This window comes from Dromiciops gliroides, chromosome 3 (genome assembly GCF_019393635.1).
Source record: "Dromiciops gliroides isolate mDroGli1 chromosome 3, mDroGli1.pri, whole genome shotgun sequence".
NCBI lineage: Eukaryota > Metazoa > Chordata > Mammalia > Microbiotheria > Microbiotheriidae > Dromiciops > Dromiciops gliroides.
Genome location: NC_057863.1, coordinates 125,440,956 through 125,460,484, shown reverse-complemented (window position 1 = coordinate 125,460,484; position 19,529 = coordinate 125,440,956). Strand labels below are relative to the sequence as shown.

The window sequence follows — 19,529 nt, the reverse complement described above, 5'->3', positions numbered from 1 at the left end:
CTAACATACTATTCAACACTGTCTCCAGAGTAATGCATGTTGGCATCAATGGAAGGACCCAGTAGGCAAGAAAAGGATAGTAACCTGAGGACCACCAGGGTTAATCTAAGCTGATGAGGTTTTATCCCAAATATGAAAGGACATCCGTAGAAGCTAACAGAGAGAACAGAGACCTAATAGCAAAATTGTGTGGGGATGGGGAAAAGAGGCTATACAAGTTGGTAAAGGAAGAAAAAGGAGATGAAAGTTCTTACATCAGTAGTTCTTTTTTTTTTTTTTTTGCTGGGCAATGAAGGTTAAGTGACTTGCCCAGGGTCACACAGCTAGTGTTAAGTGTCTGAGGCCGGATTTGAACTCAGGTACTCCTGAATCCAGGGCCGGTGCGTTATCCACTGTACCACGTGGCTGCCCCCAATCAGTAGTTCTTAACCTGAGATCCATTAACTTGTTTTTGTTTAAGATTTTTAAAAATATTTTTATAAAGCCAAGATAATCTGAAATATTTGCATTTTATCTTATGCATTTAACACATTATTCCAAAAGGAAAACCATAAGTTTCACCAAATTGCCAAAGGGGCCCATGATACAAAAAAAAAAAAAAAGATTAATAATCTCTTTCTTAAACTTTGCAACTGAATTCAGCAAGTGGCTAATACAATGAGTGCCTCAACTTGTTTGTCTGGTATTAATATTTTTTCCAACAACATTACACACTAGCAACTTTTGTCAAAGTAAGTGATTTAATGAAAATTTATAACTAAAACATATCACTCCAAGAGCTTAAATTTCATGTTATTTTGTGTCTTGTATTGTTGCTGGGTCTACACATAGTAACCACTTGATAATATTTTTTAAAACCCTACTCATTTGTGAAGTGCATACTTCCCTTTACAAAGCTGCCTCACAATTTTTCAAGATAGATAATATAAGTATGTGTATTTTACTGATGAGAAAATAAGGTTTCAGAAAGCTGTTATTTCACATTCACTGAGGTAGGAGATGTCTGTGACATAGACTACAGAAAGATAAATAGAATGAAATGAAGGCATAAAAGATAAGTCTAGAGTCAGATGTAGAAAGCCCCAAACCTGCTTAACTCCAAATGTACTACTCTTTATACCATATTGCCTGACCAAAAAAAAAAAAAGCTTGTCAGTAATGGAAATACCCCCCACACACACACACACACACACACACATGCATGCATACATACACACAGATTAAATAAAATTGGCTTTATTTTTAAGTCTATTAAGGAAATAATTAATGATCAGTTTATAATACTAACCTGATAAATATCAGGTGTTTTGTAACAAAATTCACAGAATCCCCAAAAAGGAAACTAATTTTATTTCACTGGCTATACACTCAAACCTTAACCACCATCATTTCCTGAACACTGTCAGTTTTTCCTTTCCCAAAAGTGTTAGGATAGGAAAAAGCTATGGTTCCAATTCAATTCATTCCACTCCCCCCTCCAAAAAAAATAAATAAATAAGAGCCTACTAAGTCTTTGGCATTCATTATGTTAGGAAGTGGGTCTACAGATATGAAAATAAATAATTATAGCCTTAAGCTTACAATTTCACAAGGAAAGTAATAAAGACAAAGTGACAAATACAAAGGAAAAATCCATATAGGTTATGGAAACTCTCAAGTAGGAATAAGTGGGCAAAAGGGAAGTAAGATTTTATTAGGAAATGGTTGCTGAATTTAGGCTGAATTGAAAGGATTTCAGTGACAGTGAAGGAGTAAAGTGTATTCTAGAACTGGGGACAGAATAAGCAAAGGTATAAAAATGGGAGAACAGAGAACAAAAAGAGAGACAGTAGGTCAAACAATTTAACTGGAATATGGCACACATAAAATGGCATGTCTGAAGTGAAGCTGGAAAGACAACTTACTTGGGGATTGAGTTTAAATTACCTCGTATGCCAAGATAAGGATTTTAGGCAATTCAGTAGGCAATGGGGAGTCACCGAATATTTCTGAGCATGAGAATGATATTATTGAGGGGCAGCTAGGTGGCGCAGTGGATAGAACACCGGCCCTGGAGTCAGGAGTACCTGAGTTCAAATCCAGCCTCAGACACTTAACACTTACTAGCTGTGTGACCCTGGGCAAGTCACTTAACCCCAATTGCCACATTAAAAAAAAAAATCATGTCAAATAAAAAGAACAATGAAACTACAGGGACTTATAAAAATATATTATCACATATCTTGTGAATAAACTAACTGCAACTAACACCAGAAACATTGATGAAAGATAATTCATGGGTCTACTTTAAAGGGGGATATATTTGATTATTCAGTGGCTTTTTTCAAGTAAATGCAATAGTTCATAAAAGGAAGTTTATTTTGAAAACTCAAAAGTTCAAAAATAACAAAATTTTATCTAGACATGAGTTCAGCAAAAGGATAAACAATCTACTGTCATAGTCTGACTCACAAGTCCAACTTTGTAGCTGTTTCCTGTTGAAGAGGGTGGCAACAGAGGAATTTTCCAGGAAGGAATATTCCTTTCCTGAAATTGCAGTCAGGATAAATGTCAGTCAGGAACATTCAGAGATTTAAAGTCAAAAATACTTGACATGACTTGTTCCCAGAGAAGATATAAAGAAATGTACCTTTCTCCTTTCTTTAAAGACATTGGGGTGTACACATGTAGAGTGTTCTATATAGAAAATACCAATGTGTTATTTGTTTTCCTGAACTATTTTTTTCCCTTTTATATATCTTTTTTACAAGGGAAGCTTCTCTGGATATGAGAGGGGGAGGTCACTTCCAGGAATGAGTAGGAAGTAAAACCAAGTCATCAATAATGCTTTAAAAAAAAAAAATAAATAGTTGCCATCCTGCTATAGTAGTAGAGATAAAATAATGGTCTTGGGAGTCTTAAACTGGCATCCATATTTTATGCCACCAACTTTTTAAAGAATTCCAGAAACAAAGATATGAAAAGAAAAGGATAGGGGCAGCTAGGTGGAGCAGTGGATAGAGCACCGGCCTTGGAGTCAGGAGTACCTGAGTTCAAATCCAGCCTCAGACACTTAACACTTACTTACTGTGTGACCCTGGGCAAGTCACTTAACCCCAATTGCCTCACTAAAAAAAAAAAAAAAGAAAAAAAAAGAAAAGGATAAAAGAAGAGTAAAGGAATAAAATATAAACACTGCTACATAATGACATGAGTACTTAGTGGCCTTAACTTTTTCTAGCTTTATTTGTCCCCAAACATCCCCTGCCATATTCCCTCCAACCACAACACACACTCTTTCATCCAGGGCAAAAGAGATTAGTTGGAGAACTTAAAAAAAATTGTTACCTTCACTGCCCCCTTTCAGAGTTAAATCTGATGAACAGCTTGTGAATGATCTAGACCCAAAAGAATCCAAGCTATCGAAGGAATCGTCTCTTTTGTGGTAGGCTGAAGGACTAAGAAATTCTCCACGTTCAGTGTACCAAATATCTCCGTAGCCACTGTCCCTGCCACTTCTTTTCAGACTGTTGGGGTCTTCAAGGGCCTAGAGAATTTTATTTTTAAATTAATAGTGAGTTAGTTTAAACTCCCAGGAATTTAATCAGCCATTACTAATAATTTCTGTTTGCATATTTCACTCAAAAGGCACTGCAGTTAATAGGTGTAGCGACATTCTCTCTACTGGGCCTACTACAAACTCTTCTAGCCATGTAAGTCAAAGGACAAATAAATATTAAAACCAGATACTGGAGGGCAGCTAGATGGCGCAGTGGTTAAAGCACCGGCCCTGAATTCAGGAGTACCTGAGTTCAAATCCGGCCTCAGACACTTGACACTTACTAGCTGTGTGACCCTGGGCAAGTCACTTAACCCCCATTGCCTGCAAAAAAAAAAAAAAAAAAAAAAAAAAAAAAAACCAGATACTGAGTTGCATTTACATGGTTAGTGGCTCTCTGGTAACTATTAGTGCTTAAATATAAGAAAGATGGGCAAGTAATTTCAAAAAATAAAAAACAGTGATACTTAAGCCAGAGGCAAGCCTGTAGTTAAGAGACCTGGATAAAATATGAGAGGACTTTGGCTGAAATTCCAACTCTATTACTTACTACAGCTCCAGAGGATAGAGCGCCAGGCCTGGAGTCAGGGGTGCCTGAGTTCAAATCCCACCAGAGTGACTTATGAGCTCTATGAACCTAGGCAAGTCACTTAACTCTGTTTGCCTCAGTTTTCTCATCTGTAAAATGAGCTAGAGAAGGAAATGGCAAGCCACTCCAGTGTCTTTGCCTAGAAAACCCCAAATGGGGACACAGAGAGTCAGACTGGAAAGACTCAACACCAACAAATTACTTACTGCCTCTGTGGCCTTGAGTAAATCATTTAACTTCTCTGGGTCTAAGTATCTTTACCAATAAAATATGGGATTCCCTCCAAAAAAGACATATAGGATCATAGATTTGGGACAGGACAGAATTGTAGAGATCCTCAAATCCAAACCCCACCTTGTCTTACAGTTGGGGAAACTGAGATATGAAGTAAATTAAGTGACTTGTTCAAGATCACAAAGCAGGATTTTAATGCAGGGGTTTCATCTATGTCATCTCTAAGGTCCTTTCTATTTCTAAACCTTCTGAAACTAAACTTAACTACAAAATTTCACAAATTATTATTTGAAAATTATCTACAATTAACATTACACAGTAATAACAGTAACAACTAACACCTGTACAGTACTTCAAAGTTTACAAAGTAAAAAAGGTATAACTATTTTAAGTAGAAAAAAGTGCTATAAACATCATCTACTTGCAAATGCTAATATATAATAACGTCAACATCTAATTATCAGACTACCAGAAAAGACTACCACTGTATAATAGACTAGAAATCGATATGACTAATGATTACTATGAATAACAGTCATGGAACTTTAGAAATAAGGGAAGGGGACAGACCCTGAAAGAATAATCTAATCCAAGTCCTTCATTTTACAGATGAGAAAACTGGAGAAATGGTGACTTGTACCACTATATTAAACGGTGTAGCATCCTAATTCTCATTTATGATGGTTAAACAAGGTGTTTCTATACTGACATCCATTTAAACACAAAGCTATCAGGATAGAAAAATTATATCATAGACATATGGTATTTGTTATATGAGAGATTACATGATACTTAAAACACTAGGTTCCTTACCTTAGTCAGAGCTTGTCCTAAAAGATTCTCAAATGCTTTCAGATTAAGGTAAGGACCGTTGTAATAAGGGTCACTCTGTGCTTTTCTGCCCAGCCAATATAAGGTAATCAAAACCTAAAGAAGAAAAAAAAATCTCACAAGTTAAGATTATTAATCAAAATGTGTAAATATGTTTAACATGATTGCACATGTATAACCTAAATCCTATTGCTTGTCATCTTGAAGGGAAGAGGGAAGGGAGGAAGACAAATTTGGAACTCAACTTTTTTTTTCTTTTTTTTTTTTTAGTGAGGCAATTGGGATTAAGTGACTTGCCCAGGGTCACACAGCTAGTAAGTGTTAAGTGTCTGAGGCTGGATTTGAACTCAGGTACTCCTGACTCCAGGGCTGGTGCTCTATCCACTGCGCCACCTAGCTGCCCCTCAACATCTTATTTTTTAAAAAAAAAGAATGTTGAAATCTATCTTTACGTGTAATTGGAAAAACTGAAATACAATTTCTAAAAAAATATCATCAGTCAAGAATTTGACTCATTTCCAACCCAAATAACAAAAAAAATTGCTAAATTATAACCCAGACTACTTTAAGGCTGAACAGAACATAGCATTTTTTAAATCTAAAAAAATAAAAATTTTAAACTATCAGTTTTCTATTACTGTTCTGAAGACACCCATATCATGAATATGCTGATAAACTGCACTAGATATTCTGAGTAGGGAGAAAGGAAGAGAAGAGTTGGAATGGTCAGGGTTAGAGAATGGATTCTTCCTGAAAAAAATACACAAATATAAAATTAACATAACAAAATACTATCTAGACACATGAGTGAAAATACTTCAATAAATAACCTATTTATAGAACTTTGGATTTTTATTCAAATGTTTTGTCTAGGGGAAATATTTCCAGAAATTCTTTCAATTTTTTGTTAATCACTTCAAGGGATATGTATAATAATATAGCTTTACAATGCATAACTAATTAAACAGATAATAAACATGTGCCCTACTACTACAATTATACTGAGAAAAAAACCAAGTTGATCAATTTCCATTCATAATACTATCATAATCTGTTTTATAAAATGTACTTTCAAATTTCACATAACCAGATTTTCAAATAGTTTTCAAATTACACCATTTACACATACACAAACATTTGTCTAAAAAAATTTTTTGTGCTGCCTCCAATTATACTAATAACACCACTTCCCCCTTCCTATTATAGCCCAACTTCCCTCCTTCTCATCCAACAAAATTTAGGAAGCACAAGTAATGGCTAGAGCCAAATACCCTCAGGATTTCACCAATGGATAATTTCTAACAGAAGAAAGAAAGAAAGAAAGAAAGAAAGAAAGAAAGAAAGAAAGAAAGAAAGAAAGAAAGAAAGAAAGAAAGAAAGAAAGAAAGAAAGAAAGAAAGAAAGAAAGAAAGAAAGAAAGAAAGAAAGAAAGAAAGAAAGAAAGAAAGAAAGAAAGAAAGAAAGAAGAAAAGAAAGAAAGAAGGAAAGAAAGAAGAAAAGAAAGAAAGAAGGAAAGAAAGAAAGGAAGGAAGGAAGGAAGGAAGGAAGGAAGGAAGGAAGGAAGGAAGGAAGGAAGGAAGGAAGGAAGGAAGGAAGGAAGGAAGGAAGGAAGGAAGGAAGGAAGGAAGGAAGGAAGGAAGGAAGGAAGGAAGGGTCATTGGGAAAGAGGCAGAGCTTTTTAGCTATTTTGGGGGGCACATGCAAGAATGACACAATTTGGATGGAAGTGGAAAGGTAAAACATATCTTACATTTTTCACTCTTCTATCAGTCTCTTCTTGCCTGCAAAGAAGAAAAACAAATCTGAATCATATGAAAACTTAAAACAAAAAAAATACAATTATTCAATGAAAACCACTTATTTATTCCTACTTTAAATACTGAGAACTTCTGATGGCTCAGGATGTGGCTGTTCCATTGAAAGTAAGAACAAAATCATTCCTTGCTCATATTTACCATAAAACATTGGAAAACATGAACAAATTTCTCTAAAATAAATAAGCAACTTTCTGCCAAGGTTAATAAGAAAAACTTTTCATATTAACCTCATTCAACATAATCTAAAGAGAGAGAGAAGTTAAAGTCTTTATTTTGTCCAGTATCACCTGTCATGTCACTCCAAAGTCAACACTAGCAAGTTTGTACATATGATTTTCCTTTGCTACTTTTAAAACAAAAAACACCGAGGTACCTGAGCCAAAATAGTTTTCATCTGAATACAAAGATGTGGATGTCTTGTTTCTTTAGATGCAAAAAGGAAACAGGTAAAAGTAATGATAGTGATGGTGGGGATTTTCAAATCTACAGCTTTCCAAACTTTGCAATGCACAGTCTTCTATGAGTCTCACAAATAGGCCTAAGTGCAGAGTACTCCAAAATTTTTGAACTTACTAAAGTGTATTAAGGGATACCCTGTATTATTATTAATTATTATTATTATAAAACAGATGAGAAATCTGTGATCTAGAGATGAAGTGACATGTTTACAGTCACATAATCAATGTGTCTGAGAAAGCTTTTGAATACAGGCAACATTGACTCCAAGTCCCACAACTACATTAACAATAGAATCTTCATAAGGAAATAGGCTTGCTTGGATAGTCAATCAATAAACTTACTATATGTCAGGCACCTTGTTAAGTGATGGGGATACAAATAAGAAAAAGAAAGACAATCTCTACCCTCAAGGAGCTTATTATCTCATGAGAAAAGACAACACAGAAAAAAGGAGAGGGAATGAAAAGGGGAAGGTACCCAGTGGAGAAACATGATGGAAAAGTCCAGTCCAGAGCACAGCCCTTGTGAGAAATGAAGAGATGACTGAAGTGGGCATTCTCCTTAAATGCAAGTTTGGGGAGGAGCTCCTGCATTCACAGAAGAGTTGCAGAGGCAGAGGGTACTGAATAGGTAGGCATACCAAAGCTAATGTATTTCTGCTTGATGATAAGGTTTCTGTGAGCATTGTGAAGAAATGCACAAAAGTTCAACCAATTAGGAAATGAAAATTGTACAAATGTACCAGGTATTAGGATGTTAGAAAGGATAAGGTGATGGTAATTAATTCTAATGTCCCTTTCCAACTCTACATACAGAGTCCCATGAAATTTTAAAAAACGATCATAACCTACAAAGTCAATGTGTTTTTTTAAAATATGGTCTCTGCACTAAAGGACTAGGATATAGTATTAATTACCTTCTATGGTTTATTTTCACCATAGTTGGTACATTAAGTGCTAGACTTGGAAGTCAAGAAGAAATGGGTTCACATTATATTTCTGACACATAATAGCTATGGTTAACCTCTCCCTCTGCTTCAATTTCCTCATCTGTAAAATGGGAATCATTATATGGTAGCACTTAACTCACAGAGGTATTGTCAGAATCAAAGGAAATAATGTTATGTAGAATGTTTTGCAAACTTTTTTTTTTTTTTAGTGAGACAATTGGGGTTAAGTGACTTGCCCAGGGTCACACAGCTAGTAAGTGTTAAGTGTCTGAGGCCGGATTTAAACTCAGGTACTCCTGACTCCAGGGCCGGTGCTATGTTTTGCAAACTTTAAAGCTTGTCAGCTATCATTATTGTCTATTAGTGCCCTTTGTCCCTTTCTATAGGGCAATTGAAAGCCTGATAGGAATATAACTAAAATCAACCCCCCAACACAAAAAATTTTCACAGTTCACAGAACTCACTGCCCACATTTTCAATCTACTGCTTAACTAATTATCTGAACTATTTTAGGTCCCACTACCTAAAATCTACCATAGTTTATTTCAGGAAAACTAATGTAGGAACAACCACTGAAAGTATGATATTGAGAAATAAGAAGAGAGCAGGTCACGCCACGGTTCATCAAAAGCAAAGCTGATCAAATATATTATACAACTGGATGAGGAACAAAAAATGATTCCCCAAGACCTGTGTCAAAGGACCCAAAAGCACCTACTACTTGGAAGGAAGTTAATAGAGATATTGTGAATCTTGTTTGTCTCCTTTCTTCGACACTTCTTAAAGGTTTTAAGCTCAATGCCTCTTTATTTTCCTTTTCCTTAGTTTATTATAAGGTAATCTGCTGGAAGCAGAATGTGTTCCTCATTGTGAGATCAGCACTTTCAAGTTTGGACAGCATAACCTTTCACATTCTTTGCTAATTATATACATTTATAACACCCTCCAATACAAAGGTATATATAGCACCGATTTAACAGAGTCTCTATCCCCGAAAGGCCATGCCAGGAATGTAAGCAGTAAATGATTTGCTAAGGTAGAGTTCACTATTTTCCAAACAGCAAACACATTCCACCACACTGCGGCTGGTAACTGGGCTGCTCCTTTGCTCACTAAGGTCACAGTGGCACAACCCCAAGCCTTCTGAACAGATAGTTGTGGGGAGGAGGGGATGGTAATGTTGCCTTGCTTCAAGCCAGCTGAGTTCCCACACAGCCCATTTTGAAATGTCAATTAGGACAATCTTCATTTTCAAAGCTAAATAATGTTGTGCAAAGATCTATCCTATCTCTCTGCCCAAATGTTTTAGGAGCGTGAGGCAGCTATTTAACTTAAGAGTTCCTTTAGTTAATAAGAAAAAAAAACTTGAGGGAGTAAGAATTAGGGGAAATGATACTATGACACAGAGGTGAAGAGATTAAAACTATATGAATTTTATTGTTTTCATTGAGTTAAAATATAATCTTCTCCAACACCACCCCTTTCTAAGTAGTGCAATTTATATTATGGTTATTACTCTGATATCACTCATAGTTTCTATCAATAAATTTCAAAAGAATGACAGTATAGCCAATTGTGCAATATAGAACCACTGTCCAAAGACAAAATATGGGTTTCGGGGCATAGAACCAAATTTCAAAGTGGTGAGCACAAAGTATCTTCCTTTGGGACAAAAGGTCCCCTACAGGGTCCTAAGAGAAGCACAACAGAACCAGCATGTGCCCATAGGAAGGCACAGTTCCTATAAGTAGAGGGTTGGAGGCCACAGCTGTGCCAAAGACAAGAGAATGTTTTATAGCCCTTTATGTAAAACCATATCATGAAGCTCATACTCCAATCTCAAAAGGCAACATATCCAGTATTCCAAAGAGACAAGTAATTTTAGTTAACAAGTATAACCAATGTGGTGCTAGATAAACACTGCTATTGTTTGTCATATTCCCAGGTCACCCCAGGGCCCTTGATTTATCTCTCCTTCCTTTCTAAAACAGAGCCATTTATGTTAAGAGCTAGAACAGACCTTTTAAAATAACTTAGTTTGGGGATGGGGAAGCTTTTGAAAGAGATGATTATTGAATACAATAAATAACAATTTATTGAGAAAGATACACTCACTTATGTGTGCATTTATATGTATAGGTACATATATACATACATATGTGCATGTACACATACATGTATATACACATATAAATATACATGTATGCATACATATACACACTCCCAGGTATGTATGTATGTATTTTTCCCTTTTAGATTGCTTTTTTTATCCCCAGCAATGAGTACAGTCCCTAGCACATAGTAAATGCTCAATGAATGCTACAAAAAAAAAAAGTGTAAACAAGCATTTAGCAGACTGAACAATTATTATCATTCCTTTGCTCACTTTGCAGAATCACAGATATAGGGGGGAAATCAGCAACAACCTATATCCCCATAAGAATTTCTCCTACAACACATCAGACAAGTGGTGACCCAGATTAGATAAACATGGCCACTAGTAAATGCTCTGCAAAGCCAGTCAAGAGGGAAGCATATTGTTAACAGTTATTATAACAGTCACACAAATAAATTAAAATAAAGTTACTTTCTAATCAAGGGAGCAAGCTATCCAAAGTCTCAGGTTCCCGAGATGTGGAAAGATTTCGAAATTAAACAAAATATAAATTACCAAAAGTAGATAACCTCTCCCTGCAGGCCAAGAAAGTATAAACAAAACAGATGCTTTTGCTGGCTATAAACCTATCCCCACCTTTGCCAAGCTGAACAAGAAAACTACAAAGTCCCAGACTAATTGCTTAATTATCCAGAGAGAAGAGTTTTGACAAGACCAGTTGTAGGTGGGAGGAGAATTTCTCCAAACCTTCCCCCTCTCTCCCCTTAGCAAGGACAAATGCAAAATGAAATTTACCAGAGTGCCTCTCACATTATGTATGCTTTCCTTCCCCAGTCACACAGCATCTGGACTAAGGATAGGAAATTACTTCTGGCTAAGGACCAGGCTAGGGGTTGGGCAAACAAATAAGATGTTAGTGTCATTGCAGAAACATCCAGATTGGCTCCAAGCCAGGCTACCCCACCCTTGCACAGTCAATCAGTGCCAGTCTAAACCAAGCACCCCTGAATTTCCCAAAGGACCTAAAGATTCATTCCAAAAAATGCCCTGATGATTATATTTTATTCGCTTTCTATCTGGAGATGATCTAAAAGCAGAAAAAGGTATCTATTTGAAGCGAGGTATTAATGTAGCCCAAGGAATTTCAGCACTTAAAGAGACTTAAAAATCATCTGGCAGAACCTTTTACAAAGGGGAAGCCTGAGACCCAGAGAAGTAAGCTGTGGTTTGTTATTCGAATAAGTAACACTAGAGCCTAGATTTCCACATTTTCAGAGAGTAACTCTACTATACCAGAAACTTTATGGGTCCCACTCACCACTTGGTCTCTATGGTTATATCAAAAATACATGAGGGGGGGGCAGCTAGGTGGCACAGTGGATAGAGCACTAGCCCTGGAGTCAGGAGGACCTGAGTTCAAATCCATACTCAGACACTTGGCACTTACTAGCTGTGTGACCCTAGGCAAGTCATTTAACCCTCATTGCCCCACCCCACCCCCCAAAAATACATGGGAGTCATTGTTGTCTAACTAAATTAATATAGAATTTAAAGGTTTGCATTTTTAGACATACTCTCTCATTTTACCTCATGACAACTCTGAGAGGTAGCTGCTATTATTATTCCTTTTCACAGATGAGCAATTGAGTCTCAGAGAAAGTAAGTGATTTGCCCCTGTCTGAGGCAGACTTCAAACTCAGGTCTTCTTGACTCTAAGTCCAGGGTTCTAACTACTACACAATCCATCTTGTTCTTAAGAGTCTACAGTTATTTGCACTATAGCAATCTCTGGGTGAATTCCCTTAAAAGCCTTCTCCAAGTTCTTACATCTTATCATAGAACCAATCAATGACAGTGCTATACCCCAGACTTTCCCAGCAAGGGAAGCAGTGAAATGGCTCAATGGATAGAATGTTGAACTTGGAGTCAAGAAGACCTGAGTTCAAATTTGACTTCAGGCACTCACTAGCTGTGTAACTGTGTAAGTCACTCAACCTCTCTGAGCCCCTGTTTCTTCATCTGTAAAAGGGAGATGATACTAATAGCACCTTATCTCCCAGGATTTTTATGAAAATAAAATGAGATAATATTTGCAAAGCATTTTGTAAACCTTAAACCCTTATATAAATGCTAGGTATTATTGTCATTATTGTTATTCCCTGTTTCTTCCCAAAATAAAATGCCTTAACCTACTTCCATTTTAAGAGAGCTTTTTAACCCAAATTAATCTTTGATGGTTAAAGACCCAGTAAGAACTTTAGAATTTCAAGCATTGGTGGGGTGGGGCAGCCAGGTGGCACAGTGGATAAAGCACTGGCTCTGGATTCAGGTGGACCTGAGTTCAAATCCGGCCTCAGACACTTGACATTTACTAGCTGTGTGATCCTGAACAAGTCACTTAACCCTCATTGCCCACCAAAAAAAAACAAACAAAAAAAGGAATTTCAAGCAATTTAAGGGAGCAATATAAAATAATGAACAAAACAATGAACTTGGAGTAAGGAAGACCTAGTTTCAAATCCCAGCTCAGTTACTTAGTAACTTCTCTGTGACCTCATCTGTAAATGAGTTTAGATTCTGCATCCTCTAATATACCTTTCACCTCTAATTTCTATCATCCGAAAACAGGGCAGCTAGGTGGCGCAGTGGATAAAGCACCAGCCCTGGGGTCATGAGGACCTGAGTTCAAATCAGACGTCATACACTTCATACACTTAACCCCAATTGTCTCACCAAAAAAAAAAAGAGGGGTGGGAAGGAAACAGGCAAAACTATATGGGAAATGATCAATCTGTCAGTCTTCAAAAGGGCTCTGTGGAAGCTACCCCAGCTCTCCCCACTCCCTTCCTTCACCCAGATGACTTTCAAAAAGCTTTTCCAATCCTAGCTCCCAGGGTACCCCTCCCCACCCCACCACCCCAGTCCCAGATCCACTCACCCTAATATTTGTTGCACTGAATGACTCTCAGGGAGGCATCTGCCTCCCCATGCACCCACCCTCAAGGCCCAATGCCAAAAAAGCCAATCCAGAGCTCCATCCTGATTACAGCCACCCAATCAGGGACTTTTCTCCTGAGAGCTAGAATGAAGTTAGAAGGACTTGGCTAACTGAATAGCTACTTCCTCCTAACAGTAGAATGTTAGACTTGCAAGATCTCATCCAATTTCTTCACATTAGAGGGAAGGAAAAAGATGTGTAGAGGTCCCAAGCTTGCAACTGAAATAGCTGGAATTTGAACCCAAGTCCAGGACTCTGCCTTTATTAGTGCCTTTATAGTTTGTTGCTTGCTATTTGTGAGGAAATTACCAATGAGCAAACTTTTTCCTGCTGATGCATATAAGCGCCTTCTATACAACTTATAAATCTTAGAGAGTGGTTTAACAACTTCCCCCAAAACCCAACCTGACTCTAATTGCACACACACATAAATAACAGTGAATATTGCCCTAATCCTGGTCAGCTAATGCCCTTCTCAGGTGCCACCATTCCAAGGAGAAAGAGAAGAGAGAGGAGGGAGGAGAGAAGAGAGAGATCAGGTAGGATCAAAGATGTAAGTCACACCCACCCAGAGAATTTCCCTTCCCTCCAGCTGAAAGTTTCTCAAACCACATTCCCTGGATCCCTCTTTTGTATTTATCTAAATCAGAAGAGCTGAAAGTATACTCAGGGATCAAGAAGTCTAGCCTCCTCATTTTTTAAAATGAAAAATAAAAAAGAGGTTCAGTCAACATCATATTGTACATTATTTACATTTGCCCCCCCCACAAAAAAAAGACTTTGATCTCCTTAACAGAGCCATGGTTTTTTTTTCTTTTTTGTATCCCTTAGCACCCACAATGCCTTACACATTGTAGGCAATTAATGTCTATTGAATGAAATTTAAATGTATATCTTAGTCAAAGAAAGACAAAATGAAAGTATACTTTCCTGAAACATTACAAGAAATGTTTTGGTGGAAAAACAACTCAAAACTGATGCCTAACTGGCACTGGATCGGTACTGTTAGTTTCATATGTGAATTGTGTCTTGCATCTATCTAGAGATGAACTTTTTTCTTTTAAATCCTAGAAGTTCAAATGAACACCTAAGAATCTTGTTACCTATTTGGGGAGAAAGTGTATAATAAAATCCTTTCTAATTTCTAAGTGAACAACACTTCTTCCTACAACAACCATGAGAGTTGAGAGAAGTTGATGGTTGTAAAATGCAGGGACTAGACTAGATTCCCTCTCAAAAGCATTAAATCTAGATCCTTATTTTAAAATTTTATTTGTGATATATGATTATATTTTATACATATATCAAACAGATATAATATACACATACACACATATATGGAATATATAATGTAAATGTTCTACATTATTAGATTTAGATATACCTAGATATAATTCTAAAACATATAACTTAGTATTTATATAAATAATTTATATGACAAATTTGTTTAAATATAATTACTATATAAATAAGACCTAAATAACTCATAATGCACAACATATATATTTATGTATGTGTATATAAATACATTTATACCTCCTGTACCCTTCCCAGCACACCCCTCCCCCACCTTTCCAGATTAAATATTTTTATTTCTATTTTTTGTTCCAATCTCTATCCCTCCTTTCATCCATCCACTCCCCCTCCCTGAGATGGCAAACAATCTGATATGGGAGATATAGATAGATATAGATATAGATAGATAGATATTTATATGATCATGCAAAACATCATGTGTTAAAAGTGATGCTAAAGGGACAGCTAGGTAGCACAGTGGATAAAATACTGGCACTGGATTCAGGAGGACCTGAGTTCAAATCTGGCATCAGACACTTGACACTTACTAGCTGTGTAACCCTGGGCAAGTCATTTAACCCTCATTGCCCCACAAAAACAAAAAATAAAACAAAACAAAAAAAGTGATGCCAACTCCCTCCCCCAACCCCAACCTTACCACATGCTAATGCCCTCCCAAATTACCTTTTAGTTCACTGCTTTGCATTTATTCTGTTTATATTTTGTTATTATTTTATTACACAATAGTTTATTGATATTTGCTTTGTTTTATGTAAATTAATTTATTCATTTATTTTATTACTTGGTTAACTGATTTACTCTATTACATTATATATTTCATATTATTATTATTTTATTTGTCATATACTTAGAAATGTTCTTGCTACCTCCCCCAAAGAATGTAAACTCCTTGTGAATAGGCATTGTTTCATTCTTCTTCGTATCCCCAGTCCGTAGCTCAGAAGCTTTAAAAATGCTTGTTGATTGAATAAGCCAACAATCTTGCTTATGGAATTTCAAACTCAATCTAACATTGAGTCTCAAATTTAAAAAAAATAAATTTATTATCACAGAAGGGGGCAGAGGGAGAGAAAAACAGAGAAAGGAAAAGGAAACATACGAAAATAAAGGACTAAAAAAATGCTTCATAAACTTATCCCTAAGAAATATAGCTACCTTGCTTTTTTTGCTATCACACACTACTTACCCACCCACAAAAGTTAGGATGTACTATTGCAGAATGTAGCGACTAAAAGAATGAAATCCTTTTCTCCTCTCCACCCACTTCCAGCCCTGAAAATAAAGTTTTATACCATTTGACATCTTACCAAGGATGAGAAGCTACTATGACTCATAGGTTTAAAAACTCCATATGCCACAAAATGTAATGCCACCTGACTTGTGCAGAATAACAAACATTTTTCACACTGTGGTCTATCCAGATTACATAATTTAGAAGTCATGTCCATTCCCAATCACTGGTATGGATGCATACAGGCCATTCAAGATATCTAAATTTACCTATATATTCCCAAGAGAAATATACTCTTTAGAATTCCATTATCTAGGCCCTAGAAATATTATCTCCATTCCTAATGTTTTTGCTAAAGAGCCATCGTCTTGCTAAAAAATAACTTGATATTAATTTTTGCTGTCTCTCATACACTGAAAATGACACACATACTCTTGAGAAATAGCAAAACCAGATAGAAGTGCTTAATAGGAATTGGGGGGGGGGGCGGGGATGGGCCTTGTTTCCAATTCTTTCATTGCCCATTTAGAAGCAGGAAGATACTAAGTACAGTGGATAAAGTGCTGGCTGTGGAAGAAAGACCTGAATTCAAATCTGACCTTGGATCCTTAGAAACTACATGACCCTAGACGAGTCATTTCACCTCTCTCTACTTCAGTTTTCTCATCTGTCAGAGCTATCACGAGGATCAAATGAGGTAATATGTGTAAAGCACTAAGCACAGTGACTAGAACACAGCATGTGCCAAATAAACATTAGAAGTTATCATTGTTAGGGCAGCTAGGTGGCACAGTGGATAAAGCACTGGCCCTGGATTCAGGAGGACCTGTGTTCAAATCCGGCCTCAGACACTTGACACTTACTAGGTGTGTGACCCTGGGCAAGTCACTTAACCCCAACTGCCTCACCAAAAAAGAAAGAAAGAAAGAGAAGTTATCATTGTTGTCACCATCCTCATCATCAGTTATGACCCTAGTAGTTTGGCTTCTACATACTTTAAGTCATACTTAAATGCATCATTGTGTCACACAGGTGACCTATGACAGTCGAACAAAAATTCTAGCAGATTGTACTAGATGGTAAAGCCTTACCTTCTATTAGGATAGTGCAGTGCCTATATGTGTCTACACACACACATATATACACATACATATAGATGCATATATACATACATGCATACAAACATACACACACACATGTGGTTGTGATCTAAGGACTCTCCTAAGAATATTAAGAAGCCCATCACCAGTCCTTTGGCCAAAGGGTAACACATTTTTCAGGCAGAGTCACAAGACTTCAGTCTCAGATGGTGGAGGAAGCACTCACACCAAAGAAAATATGATTCCTTCAGGTATTAAAGAACTGGAATTACCACTGCATAACTGTTGAAATTAATAACTAAGAAACACTTACTCTATATCCAGTATTAGACAGCAACCCCAATGCAGAATTTCAGTATTCTGAAATTTATCCTTAAAGCGGTTTTAGATGAGGATTATGAAAATTAACCTAAAAAGAGTCCTGAATCACATTCTATATATGTTAATTTAATTATATAGACTTCCTCTTCATTCTGTTTGCCTGAAGAACCAGGCTGAGGAAGTGGGAGTATACTAAGAAAGAATCATAGGGAGAGAAATGACAATGGCTGAGACGCTCCAATGACATCTGGTCCAATTCAATAGTTTGGTTTTTTTTAAACAAAGATGAGGAAACTGAGGGAAGTGAAGTTATTTGCCCCAGGTCACACACTTGGCATTTCACAAGGATTTTTCCAAGTCTAACACAAATATATAATCATAATAAAGGTGACATTTACATATAGTTAGGAATGTTAACACAGGCTATGTGCCTTAATGTTTTCAGGCTACATAAAGGAGCATTTTATCAAGGAGGCATCATTAGAGATAGTTAGAGGTCACATAAAAACGTAAGCAGGGATAGCTTATTCCCTTCTCCCACCATTACTAGCTGGCTAAACTATTTGTCAGTCAATATCAGATCAAATACCGTCTTACTTTGGTCAGCTAGAATCATATTGTTCTACTGTGGTGGGCTGGCTTCACTCAGAAGGAAGAATACCCAATATTTGACTCAGCCCTTTTCATCCCCACCTCTCCCCTACTTTAACTCAAGAAGGTGATCCTGTCTAGCAGTCTTAAGATAGGAAGTTACTGATGACACGGTTAGAGAAATTTCCAAACAATGGAAGAATGATTCTTTGGATGGTTACTTAAGTAATGATTAACATGAAGAGGATAAAAAGGGCAGAGAGAAATAGAGGCCAGGGGCTTCCATTTGAGGTCCAGGATTCCAAAATAAGGCAATGCCATCAAAAACTTCAGACTATGGCCACTTTTTCCTCTTCTCTAATCTTTCTCACTCATACTATTAAGTGACTACATGCCCTTACTTCCATGTTTTCATGAATCTCTGATCTCATTGAAGGTACTCCCTCCAACAATGAGAGTAATGATTCATTCTCCTTCCGTCTTCTATTGCAGTAGTCTTTCCTCAGAGTCAAGGTGACACTGAAAGTGATGCTACCAGAACACAAGCTGTAAAGACCTGAAGTAAGACCTGATACACAATCTGAGCACCACCCTACCTAAGTTCAGAGAAAATCATCACATAGTTTAATGAGTTGTTGTGGTCCAGGTCTGTCACCTATTAAAAGGCTGTGAAGGGGCAAGATAGAAAACTGGCCCTGGTTTCAAGAGGACCTGAGTTCAAATCCCCCTCAGACATTTACTAGCTGTGTGATGCTGGGCAAATCACTTAACCCTGATTGCCTCCAAAAGGGGGCAGGAAGCTACATTGCAGAGAACCTACTCATGTTTATGGAAATTTCAATCATTTAAGAACTGAAGCATGACAATAATCCTTTCAGCATACATCTTCTTTATGAAGAAAGCAGCAACATTTCTTCTGATCTTAAACTTGAACTATATGAACTTCATTTGATTAAACTTGAACAAGTTCTCTTCCAGTTTTCAATCTACAATCCCATGTTCCTATGAACGCTTATACTACTGATTTCTCTACCTATCATAAGTGCACTAAATATGCTCCACATCTCATTCCCAAAGGTCAGAAGCTAGTCAACTCTAATGCTATTTATTCCACTATGGGACTACTAAATTACTAGACACAGTCGGAAAATTATCCAAAGCCCTCTTTCTAACTTTGAGAAGTGGTGCCAATGATCATGACTCAACCCTGAAGTGGAGCAAGTAATTTGGAAAGTTTAGGTTTAGGTTTCCTAGTATAGCAAAGCATTCACTGGTAGAATATATGCACCCATAAATAATAAATTTAAAAGTCAAAAGCAAACAACTATGGAAGAATTTTTTTCCTTATTGTTATAGTCTCTGGGAGGCTAATATAATCCAGAAGTAATGAATGAACGTTTATTTGCCCATCCTATTTCTACCCATTTTATATATGTGT

The 19,529-nt window shown here is 36.7% G+C and overlaps 1 protein-coding gene across 13 annotated transcripts in view; it reads right to left on the bottom strand.

Annotated features, from left to right (window-relative positions):
• LMO7 (LIM domain 7) overlaps window positions 1-19,529 on the bottom strand; it is a 252,651-nt gene that overhangs the window by 61,149 nt on the left and 171,973 nt on the right. For all 13 annotated transcript variants that reach the window (XM_043992291.1, XM_043992292.1, XM_043992290.1 and 10 more), the window contains 3 exons: window positions 6,943-6,973; window positions 5,175-5,288; window positions 3,328-3,526 (listed from right to left, as the gene is read on the bottom strand). In XM_043992291.1, coding sequence (XP_043848226.1) covers window positions 3,328-3,526; window positions 5,175-5,288; window positions 6,943-6,973 — 344 coding nt within the window. The remainder of the gene's footprint in view (window positions 1-3,327; window positions 3,527-5,174; window positions 5,289-6,942; window positions 6,974-19,529) is intronic.